This window comes from Crocodylus porosus, unplaced genomic scaffold, assembly GCF_001723895.1.
Source record: "Crocodylus porosus isolate Cpor-Errol unplaced genomic scaffold, CroPor_comp1, whole genome shotgun sequence".
Lineage (NCBI taxonomy): Eukaryota > Metazoa > Chordata > Crocodylia > Crocodylidae > Crocodylus > Crocodylus porosus.
Window position 1 is genome coordinate 6,826,998 of NW_017728923.1, and position 17,109 is coordinate 6,844,106.

Genomic DNA, 17,109 nt, shown 5'->3' on the forward strand with positions numbered 1-17,109 from the left:
ACAGGGTGGCCAAGGGGCTGCTTTTCCCGGTGCTGGGCAGCGTTTGCCACCACTGCCTCTGGGTTGCCCAGTACGTGAGCTGCTGGTGGGCAGCAGGAGCAAACACTGTCTGGTGCGGCAAGCAGGGGGGCTGCTTTCCTCTGCGCTGAGCAGCTGCGCCCACCGCGCACAGCTCTGATGGGTGAGCCTAGAGCTGGCACGGGGCGCAGGCTGTCTGCGGGGGTGGGTTACAAGTTGGTGCTGTGTGGGGAAAGTGGCCCCTCCCCTGCCCTGTGGCCGGTGCCCTGCACTACAGCCACTCGCAGCCCTCATGGGGCTGCCTGTGCCTGCTCAGGACAGCCCCATGTGGGTTGTGAGCGGTTGCAGCAGGGAGTGGTGGCCATGGGGCAGGGGAAGGACCACTTTTCCCTGTGCTCAGCACTGGCTCTTTCCCTGCCAGTGAGTGCGGGGTTGGGGCTGCACATTGCCCCCTGCCTGTACCACAGGGCTGGGGGGCACTGGGAGTGAGTGGGCAGGCAGCCAGGAGGGCCCAGAGCAGGGCGGCAGGAGTACAGGGTCCTGGCCAGCAGGGCTCTGTGGAGCTGGGCCAGCTCCCCCCTCTCCCTGCTGGTGCAGCTCAGCCTGGCTCCACAAACCTTTGCCAGCCTGTGCCCCACTTTGGGCCCCACTGGTGCTGGCACTGGGACATTGGTCCCAAGACAGTGACCAGGGGGCAGGGCACCTGTCAAGGGGCATGGCTACCCATGCAGCCCTCAACAACTTGCCAAAACTGGGTAAGCTGCCCCCTGCCCAAAATAATTGCCTGCCCTTGTTCTGACCATTGGAGCTTCAAGTCAAAAGCGTTGGTGCCATTTCCAAAGGAAGCAGCTTGTTTTTCACTCGGTGTAGCTATGATGCTGTTCCAAATGATCACAGAGTTGTTTAGGAGGTTAGAAACATAAACTCCCTTTTAGAGAGGTGCTGGTAGCCTATGTGTGTGTTGGGTTTTAGAGTTTGCTGAAAGATAGGTGTCTGATTTAAGTAGCAGACCTATTAAACAACATAATTGGTATTTAAGTTTCTTTTTGAACAGACATTTTCTAGTTTAGAAATATTTATAGATGTATATTACCTAAGTCTTCATCAAAGGAATAGTAAGAATCTTCTACGCAGGATTAAATTTGACATCGTTTTAAAAAGTGACATTTATCTTCAGGAAAGTTTTGCAATTCCTACTTGTCTTCAGATCTGCATATTAGTAGTATGCATCTTAGGATATCCTATTTGTGCATCACAGATAGGCCTACTATTCATTTTGCTTGCTGAAACAATAGGATATTGCAGGGTACGCATGAATCTGTACACATATTTTTTAAGATGCTGAAAAGATAGCTGAAGGTAGAACAGTTGTCCACACTCATTCAAGGGTTTCAAAGCATCTGGGTTCACAGTAACTGAAGCTAAGTTGGCCTTGACTGCCCTGTACTGTGAGTTTTTACCTATGGTCTAAGCAAGCTTCTCTTTGCCTGATGGTGATGTAGCATAATATTATGACATAAAAATGAAAGGGTTTCTGTTAAATGCCATCAGCTGCAAATTGTAAAGGGCTGTTTTAACACCAAAAACATATTTCCGTGCGATTAAATAGTTAATACTGCTGCTAAACTACACCTAAATGACAGGTGAAGAAAAATATTTATTTTCCCAGCTTTCTGTGCATTTGAAAGCACTTTGTGTGTGTTCAGTTTCTCCATTCTTCCTGCTTAGTCATTATTGTTCTGTCCCATAAATCCTAGGTAAGACTTCAAAAATGTCGTATCTTTCTACTTGTACCTTGTGCCCACTAATGAATTTCAGAATTATGTTACACCTCATTGTGGAGTAGGATTGTGAACCCAGTCAGTTCCTAGGCAGCCTTTAGATTGTAATCATAGTCCTGTTCTTTCATTTTATTTGCATTTTTTTCAGTACCTGTCAGTAGTTAATCCATGGTGGTTTCTTAGTTTAAAATATCACGTTTCTTATCACTGAATATTAACAACCCATTGACAGAGTACCTTTGAAATTACATAAATAGTGCAAGGCAAAGATTTTTGTGGGTGATGTCTTTTATTGGACCAACTGTATAGTTGGGAGGGATACTGGGTACCAAGTATGTTTCCTCAGGTCTGAGAAAATCCTTGCCTCTGTCATTTTCCTGGACTGTTATGGCTATATCATCCCTCTGACTCTACCTTAAAATAGTGCAGGTGAATATTCCTTTAAACATGACTAGGGGGTTTCATGTTTTTCTGTGGCTCTAAATCAGGGGTGGGCAATTTTCAGACAGAGGGCCACTTACTGAGTTTTGTCAAACCATCAAGGGCCATGTGACACCTGGTGAAGCTAAGTGACTGGGTTGTAAAAATTCCATAGGAAGCGGGGAGCTCACTCTTACTTTTTCCTGAGTTTCCCACCAAACAACCTGTGCAACCCTGGGCACTCCACCTGGGGATGTTGATGACTTTTTTAAAAGAATTGGTCTGCCTCAGCTGGGTTCAAATAATGCCTGCTTCTGGGTGGAGCCGGGTAATGAGGTCAGAAATGGTATTCAAGGGTGAGGTCACCTGGTCTGGGCTGCTTCCTCTGGGGAGGCATTTTTGGAAACATGGGCCTCCAAAATCTTCTGGATGTATATGTAAGTAGCTTACTGGGAATTTAGCTAGTAAATTAGGGTTATGCATATTAGCCGCATGTTAAAAGGGCCAACAAGCCCATTCTGTTTTGCTAATACTCTTCCATTGTTGGCTATAAAGGACTAACTCACAGGATCATAATAAATTTTGATTTAGTGCATGGGATGTGAAATTACCAATAAAATCATAAATGCAAACTTTGAGCTATGAGGGGTACTGGTCACCTTAGTGTGCGTACCCTCATTCACTCACTCACGCAAACTCATGTCATTTTAAACCCATGTAGTATAGTGTATAGTAGCTGCTGTAGTGATTGTGAGAGCACTGGTATCAGTATATCTACCTACCGGAGGCCTAGGAGTCTGATGTCGATGGTCAGCTTTCTTCAAGGCAGTCTTCTCCAGCAGTAGGTTGCCTGCTTGTCCTTCTGTCTCGATATGTCAGGTGCTGGATGAGAGAGTGCCACAGAGTTGTGCATCACTGCCTTTTATCTCTTCTGGCAGACTTGTGTGATCCCCCAGCAGCATCTTGGCTACCCAGTCTGGAGGTTGTTATCCCACGTGGGTCTTGAGTCATGCATGGCAGCTGTTAGTCACCAGGGTGTCTGCCTGCTGGTACCTGAAGTTTGGGGAGGCTACCCTTGTTTTATTGATATAATGCCTGTATTGCTATGGGTTACAGGAATAGTCAATAGGGTGGGTGCTTAGTTCCAGGAATCATTTCCTTGGCTTGATTAGCCTAAAACGGCTTGTAGAGTAGAGTTTTGTAATGCTAAGTTTCTCTGGCTAGGTTATTATCAATTAACAGCCAGAGACTTTTGCATTGTCTTCAGTTATTTACTGATTCATCATACATACTCACATTCATTCAAGGGGGACCAGCCCAATACAGCAATACAATTCCAGTGATTTCAATTCCAATGCATTATTACAATAATAGTTCTAGTAATACAAGGTATGACTTTACTTTAAAGAAAAATACAGTTGTTAAAAATTAAAAGGTATAAAATATAAAATACTGAATGCCAGGGTCAACACGAGACAGATGAAATATAAAAATGCACTGTGAGGTGGTAAGGATTAATCACTGGGGACAGTAAGTGAATTAGGTTAGATGCAGTAGACTGGTTTCACATAAACTTTGGACAGATATGGGAAGTTTGCTTTGGGAAATAGGGGGAATGTGTTCACCAGGATATATTTACAGTCATGTTTTCAATGTACCTTGTCTTTTCTTGTATTTACAAGCCTTGCTTTAAACCAGCTATTTGAGTTCTGTTTTCTTTAGTGACACTGAGCTTAATTGATATGTAGGTGGATGTAAAGTGTAGTTTTCTTCTACAAAAAGCCACTTCAACTTTCTGGCTTGTTCTGAGCCTTGCCACACCATGCAATGAGTGTGCTAGGTCTCTGCCAATACTTAAAAGGAAAAAGAAATGCACAAAAAGAGAGAGGGAGAGTGTAGGCAAGAAGGGGCTTCTGTTATATCAATGTCCAGAAGGGAAGTGGTATGAAGGGGGCTTTCTGCTACGCTATATTGTACTCCTTCCCCATTCTCCCTTTCTCAGATTAATAAAAGCTAACTGTTATAGCACACTTAGCTGTGAATGCTTGAGAGGAGGGACAGGCCTTTTTGCTCCTAACAGAGTTTGGTTGATAATTACCTGAAAACATTCTGGGTGGCTCCAGGCTGTAAGAAGCGCACAAAAATACTATCAGTAGGCAAAGCACCCCAAGGTCTGCAGGGTCTGTGTACTCTCTGGGAAGGGGGTCTGCTGAACATAGGTGTCCCAGGGGAGATACCTGAAGCAGGGTTTTAGTCAAGCACAATGAGGTGGGTGGTTCAGTGTAGTAGCACTGCCTCCTGGGCCTGCCACAGTGTACGCATGGCACTGGCACATGAGGATGTGTCCAAAATTGTTTCTGGTGCTTTTCAACGTGTGCTGAAAGTTCTTCCTTTTTAAAAAGCTTTTGGATCTGTGAAGCAGCTGTGACCTCTTTCCAGAATTGTGCCTTTCCTGTGGTGTTCAGAGACTCAAGTGACTATAGCAGGTATGCATAAATTATTTCTGGAGGTTAAAGCAAATGCAGTGATTATCAATTCAGCATCAGTGACAGGGCTGGTAACTGAAGCCGTCAGATATCCATCCACAAATGATCAATGTAATCCTCTTGCAGCTGTGCTCTTTCCCACCACTGGGATTTGTCCTGATTTGAAAGGGCCAAGTGAAATGAAAAGGTATCAGTGTCTGTAGCAAACTGTCCTTGCCCCCTTTGATGGTGATACATAAGGTGTCCCCTGTCAGCAGCAAGCAGAGCAAAGTTTCATTTGGTTCACTGAGCAGCTGCTTTTAGATTGCAACAACTTTTAGTCCTTTCTAGGCAGTATTGGAGTCTCCTAAAGATGGTCAAAATTACATGTCTCGTGTCTAGTCCCTGGCGTCGTTCATTAATTCTTGCATGAATTCTGTGCTGCTTTCCTTATGGATCCTTGGGGAAATATATCTGACCTAATTGCAAATGTCTAAACATAGAGGATTTTGCAAGACTCATATGAACTGCACTTTGACATGACTAATTAGTATAAATTACTCTGATTAATGCAAGAGGCAAGGATTTCTGTGGGTGATATCTTTTATAGGTAGTTGGGATAAAATTTCAAATGTAATGCATTCTTCAAGTCTGAGGGAAAAGCTGAGACAGAAGAAGATTAAAACTGGTTTGCAGGGCCATGGAATAGAAGATAAATTCTCACAGTTAGCAAACGAGCATATCACAGAAGCTTGTCTAAATCCATCCCAGCCATGCAGCTGGTCCAGTAAAAGATATCATCCACAGAAATCCTTGCCCCTCTCATATTTCCTGGGCCATCATGGCTATAACATCACTTAAACATTACTCATAGATTCATAGATGCTAGGGTCAGAAGGAACCTCAACAGATCATTGAATCTGACGCCCTGCCTAGGCAGGAAAGAGTGCTGGGGTTGGATGACCCCAGCCAGTTGCTTCTCCAGCCTTCTCTTAAAGACCCCCAAGGTAGGGGAGAGTACCACCTCCCTTGGAAGCCCATTCCAAATTTTGGCCACCCTTACCGTGAAGAAGTTTTTCCTGATAATGTAGCCTAAATCTGCTCTTTATCAGTTTGTGATCATTGTTCCTTGTTACCCCAAGAGGCACCCTGGTGAACAGAGCATCTCAGATCCCTAGCTGTGTCCCCCTAATGAATTTGTAGGCAGCCACAAGATCACCTCTCAGCCTTCTCCTGAGGAGGCTGAAGAGGTCTAGGTCCCTGTCTCTCCCTTAGGGCTTGTCCTGTAAGCCCCTAAGCATACGAGTAGCCCTCCACTGGACCCTCTCAAGTCTATCAACATTCTTCTTGAAGTACGGCGCCCAAAACTGGACGCAGTACTCCAAATGCGGTCTGACCAGTGCCACATAGAGGGGAAGTATCACCTCCTTGGATCTATTTGTCATGCATGTACTGATGCATGATAAAGTGCGGTTAGCTTTGCTGATGATTTCATCACACTGACGACTCAGGTTCATCTTGGAGTCCACTATGACTCTGAGATCCCTTTCCTCTTCTGTGCTGCTGAGAGAGTCACTTCCCAGCCAGTAGGTGCGCTGGATATTTTTGCGCCCTAGGTGCAGCACTCTGTACTCGTCCTTGTTGTACTGCTTCCTATTGTGTACTGCCCACTTTTCTAACCTGTCCAGGTCTGTCTGCAATTGTTCCCTACCCTCTGGAGTGTGTACTTCACCCCACAATTTAGTATCGTCCACAATTACTAAATTGTGGGGTGAATACTAAATTGTGTGGTGAATAAGTGTACTCTTATTAAGCAACTATGCCTTTGGTTTTGTGGTGCCAGCCTAGTGCTTGCTGGCTCATTTTGGCCAGTACTTCTGCTGTAGCAATGTAATTTTGAAGCCTTCTTATGCTGTAGAGCAGATGCATTTGAGCTGTTTTCTCCTATCTTGTAGGCCAGGTATTATGCTGAAATGATAGGATAGGATCGGGGTACTTGCAGGTCACAAAGTGACAAGGGGAAGTCTTTTCACCCCAGGTTCTATAGGGGTCTTCCTCACTCTAACTGGAAAGATAAGCATCTAATAATTTTACTTTTTCACAAACAGGTGTAAGAGGAAGGTGGAAAAACCTGGATCTCCATTTGCATTGTGTCCATTGCAATAAAATCTGTGCCCTGAAAGCTTTGTCCCTCTTAGCAAGGGACCAGTGTCCTTTAGTAACAACTTCTTTCTCCAATGGCAGCAAGGTCCATGGACCACTGAGACAAGAGTAGTCAAGTTCTAGAGAATGATGTTTGCTGTGTTTAAGTTAATAGTCATCAGTTTTGTCCTCACCCCATGTTTGGGGAGTATCTGTCTGCAAAAATAAACTTGATTCCAGGCTGCCAGTTCCCAAATGGAGGCTGTCCATCTGACTGTGTAAGCCTTGATTTCAGTGTTATTTTATTAATAGCCAATATATTTTGGTATCTGGCATGCCCAAAGTGCCTCCTTTTACTGGAGAGCTTCCTGTCTTCTGGCTATGAGCCACTTTCATTCTTTGCTTCCTTCCTCTTACACATGAAGTTTACTTTGCTAGTCCTCACCTTCTATGCGATAAGTGCCTACATCTCTGCCATCATTTCCTTCTCCGCTCTTTTCTTACTCTTTAATTCCTTTCTGTTCAATTTCCTCCTCCAGTTCTTGCTTCTGGAGCTATTTTCACACTGGCCTCTGGGATACGAACAGCTTCTGCTTCTTGTGCTGCTCAGTCTTCCTTCTCTTACTTAATGTCCTTTTTAGGAAGCCTATTGTGTTATTTCCCTGTTCCTACCCTTCCCCCATTTATTGGATCTATTTATTTGGTTGGCTTGAGTTCGAAACAGGCATCTTGCTTCATCTGTGTTCTCTAACTGTGCTGATTCCTAGGCCTGTGCAAAGCTTTGGTTGTTGATTCAATTTGGTGGAGATTTGGTCCGATTTGGCAGCCGAATCTCTGAATCCAAATCAAATCAGGAGACCCTTTAATCTCTCCTAATTGAATCAGACCCCTCTGAATTGATTCGGAGAGATTCGATGATTCTGACATAGACAGCTTTAAATGTGTTTTCTGTATACCTCAAGGTACCAGCCAGTTCGTGAATGCTGAGATGCTGGGGTGGATGGAGCATCCCATAGGAGCGTGAGGGGGTCCCTGGCATGCTCAGTGGTGGACCCGGAAGTGGACCAGAAGCACTTCCAGTTCACTTCTGGGTCCTCTAAAGAGCATGCAGGGGACCCTCTCCTGCCCTCCCGCTCGGCCACTAGTGCCTCCTGGGTCTGGGTGGTCCCCTCGTGGCAGATCGCAGGGCTGGGGGGAGTGCAGGCAGTCCCCCATGCACTCAGAAGTGGACCGGAAGTACTTTCATGCTCCTGGGGGACGCTTCATCCGCCCCATCATCACAGCGTTTATGAGCTGCACCTGGTACCTCGAGGTATGTAGAAAAAACATTTAAGGCTGTGTCTGTGGCCGAATTGCCAATTCTCTGTATTGGCATCGACTTCAGATTCGGCCGAATCAGATCAGGACAGTGATCTGGATCAACGAATTGAATCACTGTCCCCCTATTCGGGCCAAATCCAAATCAAATACATCCTGTTTTGCACACTCCTACTGATTCCCTTTATCTTGCTGCAGTGCTGTGAGCTCCCTCATTAAGTGCCTTTCTAAAAGTGCTCTTCTATGATGGACTGTCTGCCAGGCAGTTGATGAAATCCCAGTGCTGCATCTTTGTAGCTCTCTATTGGACATGCCAGGTTATCTTGGCAAAGTTACTCTGGAATCAATACTTGTTAATGTTGAACAACGGATCCCATTTATTTATTCATTGTTTTCTAATGACTTTGAAATGCCCTGCTGGAGTTGCATTCTTTGAGTGAGAACTATGGATGCCAGGTCTGACAGACTGCATCAGGCAGAACCTGAATTTTTAATAAAGTTTATGGGTTTTGTGGCACTTTTGGATCGACACACTTGGAATTCTGTGAACGGAGGTTTGAAGCTTTTAATAAACGGAGACTGAGAAGGAATATAGCAACTGTGATGAAGCCCCTTTGATCCATGTTTGACAATTAAATTTGGTTTAATTTACTCACTTCCTCTGCTAGAGATTTTGCGCTGAAGGTTTAGAACTGTGGCAGCCACCCTGTTGGCTCACATCAGGGCATGAGCTGAGGACCTCCAGAGTTGCCAGCATGCATCACTACAACCTAAAGAGCTGGGTTGTATAGTTGAGCTTTAACAGCCTCTCATCCTGTGCAGCAGGCACTCATGAGACCATTTAACACATGTCAATTGTGGGGGTTACACCTGCAGCTTAGAAGTTGAACAACCATGTTGCAGTAGTTTCTCAGTATTTAGCTCACCTCAAAACTTAGACATAATTATGTTAAAAATAAAATGGAATTGGAGGTTTTGTAATTCCATGGTGTTCTGAGGAATGGATTAAATATCTTGTATGAGATCCCAGATCAGAATGTTGACATCCCCTTCCACAAGTTTTTTAAGTATTTTGTGTAGATATTGTAGATCTAAGCCAGGCTACTCATAAATGACTATGGGAAGGATCAGCTCAACTAACACAGTGAGGTTTTTTTTGTAAAGATTGAAACATATATGATCCCTTCTTAAATGTCTGAGAAGAAAGAGCAGTTTCTGCCCCACGCATTTTGTAATTGGCAGAATGTAGGTATACAGCAGTTTCATAATTTTAGTGCTTCATTGGTTTCTTGTTAATCTGTGAAATTATTTAAAAATGAGGCCAAACTTGTGTGTATTGGGCAGACCCACTTCTTATTGATCTCATAGTTACTATTGTATTATTGAATTGTTTTCTTGAGTATGGAGTGTAGAGTGTGTCCTGTAGGTGTTTTCCTTTCTATAATGCATGCATTTGTCTATAGTTTCCTTGAACAAATTTACTGCAGTGCCTAACAATTTAAACAATCCCCAAATTGCAGCCAGGTGAGTGCTACTGTGTAAGCTAAGACTGATATGCCCGACCATAACAGAACATTGTTTACTCTCACTTTTACTGTATTTCACAGAGTTCATTGTTCTAGGGTAGTGTAAAGGTCCATCTTAAATCAATGTGTATCTGGTTGGAGTTAGTAGAATACAGTTAAAGAAAGTGACATCGCCTTCCTTTGTCAACCTTCTCTGAAGACCAGCATGTGACAGGCTAGAAAGCCTTTTGTGACGCTGCATGCCATGTCAGCCAGTTCTGGAAAAGAAGAGATAAGAATCCCTATGATAGAGCTTATAGCATGCAGCGTTCTTCTGTCTGAAATGATCTTTAAAGAGATACAGTCTTGTGGTACTGTACAGATGGTTTAATTCCCATGAAATTAGAGGTCTTCGAATTGCAAGGTTTGCAGTTGAGGTGGGTTAGGAGAGCAGTTCAAATCTACTTTTAACCTCTAGTAAAAAATAGCTGCTTGTTTAACTTAATGCTGTGGGTTAATCAGAGCTCATGAACCTGTCAAAATCTTTCCCCAGCCTGTATTATGTATTATTTTCAGGCCTTTTAATCTGAATCAACAGACCCCTCTCCTCCTAGCTTTCATGTTAGCTCACTACCTTGGAACATTTCCATTCCTAAAGTTCAAAGTGTGTGCGTGCATGCGTATGCACACATGTGCAGTGTGTGTGTGTGTGTGTACACTCATGCATAAAACTGCTTTTCATTAGTCAGGGAGACCCAAAGGCTCACTTCCTCGTCTTACACAATAAACAGCTGTAATAATGAGGCAGCTAATAGCAGTCAGCTGCTGGAGGTGGCTTTTGAAAGAGCATAGTGCCTGTAACGGCCCTTTCACCCTTCTTTTTGGAGGCAAAGTCGCTCAGTAAATTCAAATTGCCTATATGTGGGGTGTACATGGGTAGAGTCTTCTTGCCTAGAATGTGCAGCTGGCCTGATGGCTTAAATGTGCACTACAAAGAAAACAGTCATCTACTTTTTAAATGACATCTAAAGGTAAATTTACAAGGAATTTTCTTTTCTTGTTTGTTTTCCTTAGAAATATCCTTTTTCTGTTGACTGAGAATGTTGCTTCAGGAGCTTTCTTAGCTGCTAATTGTGTATCCTTCCCCTCCCCCCCACCCCCACATAGCTGCAGGTGTTTGTAGTTAGACTTCCCTTCTGTCTTCTCAGAACACTAATGATGGATGGACTGGGGAATCTGTGAGATCATGGGCAGATCTCTCCTCATGGCCCTGCCAGGTGGAAGTTCTGCTGTACAAAACTCTTTCCCTGACATCAGTGAGCCTCGCTGATGTAGCTAACAGATCCATTGTGCATCTGTTGAAAGAATCCTTGTCTCTTTGGAAGTGTGTGAAATTGATTTATCAGTTGATAAAATGTCAGTTGTAAAAATTCAGTGAGAAGGCAGGTCAAGTCTTGGAGGGTTCATTTCTGGTTGATCTAGACAGGATACTTTTTTTAAGATTGCACTAAGTCTGTAGTCCTTCAGGGTGCCCTTCTAAACATTGCATTGTTTAAGTGTTCTTGCTCATTAGGAGTCCAAAAGAAAGAACGTGGCTGGTTTCTCAAATCTGCCTTCAAATTAAATTAGGGTTCAGAAACAGACTATTCTGTTCTTGCCACCTTGTGGCGCACACCCTTGAGGCAGTGGCACAATTAGAATTGTTTAAGAAGACTGCAGAAATTAAATTCTGAGCTGTTTCCTCTCCTGGCAGATGCCAAAACATGAAGGATCTATATTCTGTAATGTATAAGCGTATGGATGGTTTTAAAATGTTGTAAAAAGTGTAGGCTTAGGAAAAAATTGGGCCCATTTTACTCACCCTTCAGTGAAATTTTAAATTGTTATTCTCAGGCGTTATTTTGAAATTCATGTTCCTGACCTGCTGCCTACAGAATGCTAAGAGATGAAAATTGGTGCTAGGTGTTTCAGGGTGACTTTGAATTACTGGAGAATTTTTATGCCAGCTTGCAGTTCTACCTATATTCTTTATGCTCCTCCAACTTCAAGGACTTCATGTAACGTGTTGGTGTGTCTTGTGGCATAGACAATTTCTAATTGACATGTAAAAGAACATGCTTTAAAATGCAAAACAGGCAGTCCTTGACTTACAACGTATCGAGTTACAATGTTTTGCCGTTACAACCTTTATAAATTGATGCTCTGTTTCAACTTTATGATGTCAGTTTAAACTTCACAGTGCTTGATCTGATGCAACACCATGCCAGCAAACAAGTTCACTGTGTCGCTCATTTCCCTGGAGAACATCTATCCAAACTTGCTTGGACACTTTCTTTAAGAAAGCAGACAAGACTCCAGAAAAACTTGCAGCCAGGACTCCTGAGAAGAGTCCAGGCAAGAACCCTCCACAAAGTTCAACCAAGAGCCTTTCAAAAAGTCTAGCAAAGTCACCTCAAAGAAGTCCTTCCAAATCAATATGATTGCTATTTACGATATAAATACATTAATGTAGCTATATTACCCCAGAATTTTGTACTCTGTCTATTGTAGATGAGTATTTTTGGTGAAAATGGGGTATCAGGCCTTGGTTCGGGATCCAATCCCCCATTTATAACATTGTTTCTTATGAGAAAATTGGTTCCAAGTTATGATGTTTCAACTTAAGACTTCCTGGTTTTCAGGAACCAATTGTGTTGTAAGTCCAAGGGCTGCCTGTAGACTGTTACTAGAACTGCAGTTACGTAAATAATGGGAAACAATCTTTAGCACTGCAGTTAGGGAAGTTATAATATTCCAGGGCAAAACTAATGGCAGTAGTGATTTTCTAGAAATGTTGTTCTGTTGCAAATCGCACAGTAGTAGCTTTGTATATGTGAGTGGATGGGAAGTAACAATACATTGATGTGGTCCTTTAGTATACTGAGTTTCTGGCTTAATCATGATATTAATCCTTGTTTTCAATGAACATTATAACTTCATAGGAAATGGGGAAAGCTTAAAATGCAGGCCCTCTTTTCAAAGGAGACTAAACAAACTGAATGCAGCCTACATATTAAAGATATAGAAGAAGTATGCTGTTTCTGGCTTAATCATCATATCTTTAATATGTAGACTGCATTCAGTTTGTTCAGTCTCCCCTGAAAAGAGGGCCTGAATTTTAAGCTTTCCCCATTTTCTATGAAGTTATAATGTTCATTGAAAACAAGGATTATTACCTCAGGAGAACGAAGGATTTCATCTGCACAAGTACAGCTAATGCTCACAGCAAGGGAATTTCTCACCTTTACTGCCCCACTAAAATGTCTCCTCTCTAATGTGGAAACCTGTCTCCTAAAACAGTGTGGCACTGAGCCACCAAATAGCAAGTTTTGGCAACAGCTTTCAGGAGTCAAAGTTCTCTGTTACTGCTCTCTGAAGTCAGCTTCCAAACATGAACCTTAATTTAAATCTTTCATAGACTATTATAATATGGACCTTTCCTCTAATTGTCTAACTCCTCTTCTCTTTTCCCCTCAGCTGAATTTTGACTTGGATCGTGGTGTGTTCCCTGTGGTTATTCAAGCTGTTGTGGATGAAGGGGATGGTAAGCAAGATGCTTTTTCAGTGTTCTTTTCTTGCAAGCTCCTGATAGAGAGGGGCTGCTTCTGTCTATGAGGGTGTGCCTCATTTACCTGCACCAAGTGATCTTTCTTATATTATAGCACAAACAAAGGCTCTGAATTTAGAACATATCAGTAACAAGCCTTAAACACCTGTGTTAAGGGGCAAAATCTCATTTAAGTGTGCTTTTAAACTTAGATGTCATTCTGAGAGGAAGGGTGTGTGTGTGTTAGGGGGTGGAGTAGGTGGGGGTCAGGAGACCTGGGTTCAGTGTGTGACTCTGCTACAGACTCTCTGAGTGACTGTAGGGAAGTCACTTCATCTCTTTCTGGGCTTCTGTTCCCTAGCTGTGTTATGGGAAAAGTAATGGTTCCTTTTTGCTATTCTTTGTTTTGGTAGTTTAGGTTGTCTATACAATGCCTGGTGCAGAAACCTTGATCTTAGTTTAGACTTCTAGGTGCTACCGTAAATACAGGCATTTAAAAATGTCATTCCTGTATCTAACACAGGGGCAGGCAAAATAGAGGCCATGGGCCAGATCTGGCCCACCAAATGATTTAATCTGGCTTGTGTGTGGGAGCCCACCAATTGATCGCATCTGGCCCAGTCAGCAGAGCCCCACCCACTCTTGCCAGGGCAGCAGGCTTCACTCCCACCTTTGTGTAGGAGGGTCCTGGCCCTGGCTGGAACACAGGTTTTGAACAGAGCTGCTGCTGCCTCTGCTGCAGCAGCCCAAGGAACTGCTTGGCTCCCCCAGCCTCCAATAGATCCTCCTCCTGGCCCTGCTGCAGTATTCCCAGCAGCAGGTAGAGAAGCAGGTGCAAATGGGGAGGAAAACTGCAGCTGAGCTGGAGCACAGAGCTTGGGCTGGTGGGAGCACGTAGCCTAAGTTGGCCCAGTTCTGGTGCACGGGACTCCCTGTGGCTCACATGCAGCTCCTGGGACTTGTGCGCCACTGGGGAGAAGCCCCACGCAATAGAGCTGGTTGCCTTCCCACTCTGTGCTGCCACGTGCAGCTCCCAGGACTCTGCTGAAAGCAGGGTGGATAAAAGTCAATGATTTTTTTTTTAATTAAAAAAAATATATATTTTTTTCATTTAAATCAGATTTTTCATTTAATTATATTTTTTAACTTTTTTTTGTTAAGATGCTTTAAAAAAAAATCTAATATAATAGAGCAGGGGCTGAGGTGAGTGGGGCCTTGGTGAAGCCAGATGGTGGGAGGATCAGAGCCTTGGTGGCTCATCTAGGGGCACAAGGGTCTCCTGCCACTGTGTACACCCTGGTGGAGGCCTGGGGGGCACATGCTGTCCCAATCTGTGCACAGTGTGTAGGCAGCTGCTGCACTCTGTGCTTTGAGCCCTGAGCCCCACCATAACTGCCCCGGGAGTGGTGCAACGCCATGTGTACCCCAATGCTGGGTGGGCAGGGAGCAAGGCTCACCTCAGCAGTGGGACACATGTGGTGTTTGGCCACTCCCAGGCCAGCTGCAGCAGGGCTCGAGGTGCAAACTCAGTGTGAAGCAGCAACTGTCTCTGCCACATGCACAGATCAGGGGGAGACATGCCAAACACAGGACAGTGTGGGCGGCTGTAGCAGTGGTGAGGGAGGGAATGGGGCTGGGACAGGGGCAGGCACTGAACAGCCAGGGCAGGGCGCAGGACAGAGCTGCAAGTGGATCTGTCTGGGGGTTGTGAGGAGGTGGGGGGCATGCACCATGGAGGACCTGTGCCCCCGGATCTGCACGTGAGTCTGCTGCTATAGGCTGGGGCTGGGGAGCAGAACTGGGCTCTTCCTGGGGCAGCTGGTCTGGGCTGCACTCAGGGTGGGTGATGGTGCTGGGAGGGGAGCTAGGGGAGAGGGGGGACAGGGTGCTGCAGTCACCCGAAAATTTGCCATAGCTCCCCAAGCCCCACTCCCAGCATTGCCACTGCCCACTCTGAGTACAGCCCAGCCCCTCTGTTGGGAAGAGCCTGGCACTGCCCCCCAGTTCCAGCCTGCAGTGGCAGCCCACTGTCCCCCTGCGTGCAGATCCCGGGCACACAGCCCTCATGTGGTGTGCCCTCCCCCTCCCTGCCTTAGTGGCTTGTCCAGGGGGTGCCTAACACCTCCGTCCTGCACCCCACCATGGCTGTGCAGGGCCTGCCCCTGTCCCAGCACCGCTCCCTCCCTCCCTCCCTGCTGTGGAGGGCAGGGGGGCAGATTGAGACCCCAGTGGTGAGGGAGGGAGTGGGGCACAGGCAGGAGCAGGGGCTGGGATGAGTGGAGCCCTGGCTGGGCCGGGTGGTGAGACAGAGGCCCGAGGGGCATGTGCCCCCCAATCTGTGTGTGGGGTTGAGGCGGCTGCTGCTGCCGCTGCCACTGCGTGCTGGCCTTTGCTCCGTGCTGCAGCAGCCCCATGCCCCCTGTTTGCTCGGTGGCGTGTGTGGCATCTCGCAGCCCTCAGGGCAGCAGGGCTCAAAGCCCAGCATGCAGTGGCAACTGCCTCTGCTCCTTGTACAGAACAGGGGGAACACATGCTTCCTAGGCCTCTGCCTGTCCCATCATCTGGCCCGGCTGGGGCCCCACTCACCTCAGCCCATGTTCTTGCCTGTGCCCCACTCCCTTCCTCACCGCTGGGGCCTTGATCTGCTGCTCCCACCCCCAATGGCGCTTTCCCCTCCCCCTGCCCCTTTTCCCCACAGACTTACCTTTCTGAATTAAAGTCCAACCCAGGATCTACTGCTCTCAGCCCCCGCCCCCCCCAAATAATTTTTTCTACCTCTGCCTCAATCTGCATGCCACTTACCTCCCCACGACTGACCTCCTGGGTTGGGCCAGGGGGTGGTGTGTGGTAGATCCTGGGTTGGACATTAATTCAAAAAGTGATCTCATAATTAAGAAGGTTGGAGACCACTGGTTTAGAAGATCCCATGAAGCATCTCTGTGAAGCTTAGTTTCAGTTCTCAGACTGTGAATTTGTGTCTCCAGCAATAAGATCCTTTCTAACAGTGGTATATGAAGATGAGAGATAACAGACCTGATTACCTACCCATTAACCCTGTTGTCTTTCTGCAACTTTGTGGACACAGTCAAGCCCTCACCTCTCTCTAAAAGTGCAAAGTTTCAAGAAGTTGAGTGAATAGAGGCTTGTGGGTGGAGGAGCTCTGGGCAAGGAGGAGGAGTCTGGAGATAAACGGAAGGAGGAAGGGGCAGTAGAAACAGAAGAGAAACATTTGAGCAGAATATTCCAGAAGTCTTGGGGACAAGTTTCTGAGTATAGCCTCTCCACTGATTTGAGATCTAGTGAGGGAATGGTATGGCTGAAAGGGAACACCTATCCACAAGAATGCACTTTTTGTAGAAAACAATGATTAAATTAAGGCTTCCTGACCAGTGATTTAAGTTGTGATGTATATTTATTTCATTTAAATCAAATCCACCCTGGCCAGAAGTGGCAGGGAGCCCAGCTTGGCCATCCCATTCCCTCCTTCATGGTGCAGTCCTGGGAGCTGCTCGTGGTGGCAAGGAGTGGCACCAGGCCACTGACTCCATTATGCAGAGCTTCTCTCCAGCCCTGCTTCCCTCCTCTCTGCCCCCCCTTCCCTCCTCTGCAACACGCGGCTCTGGCTGCACATGAGCTATAGGGAGCCCCGGATTATGGAACCGGGTTGGCCTGGACCTGCTTCCTGCCACCATGTGCAGCTCCCAGAACTGTCTAGGGGCTCTGCCTGCGTGGGCCATGAGCACCCCAAGGGCCCACTGCCAGCAGCGGTGAGGGCTGTGTACCATAGGGGGAAGCATGTGGGGGCCCCCCATGTGTACACCCCACCATATCCACACACCCATGCACCTGATACCGACACACAAATCGCACCCTCC

The 17,109-nt window shown here is 45.8% G+C and overlaps 1 protein-coding gene across 8 annotated transcripts in view; it reads left to right on the plus strand.

The window, feature by feature from the left end:
- Positions 1 to 17,109, plus strand: part of MGRN1 (mahogunin ring finger 1) — a 150,532-nt gene that overhangs the window by 76,765 nt on the left and 56,658 nt on the right. For all 8 annotated transcript variants that reach the window (XM_019540036.1, XM_019540034.1, XM_019540037.1 and 5 more), the window contains exon 6: positions 13,165 to 13,231. In XM_019540036.1, the coding sequence (XP_019395581.1) occupies positions 13,165 to 13,231 (67 nt within the window). The remainder of the gene's footprint in view (positions 1 to 13,164; positions 13,232 to 17,109) is intronic.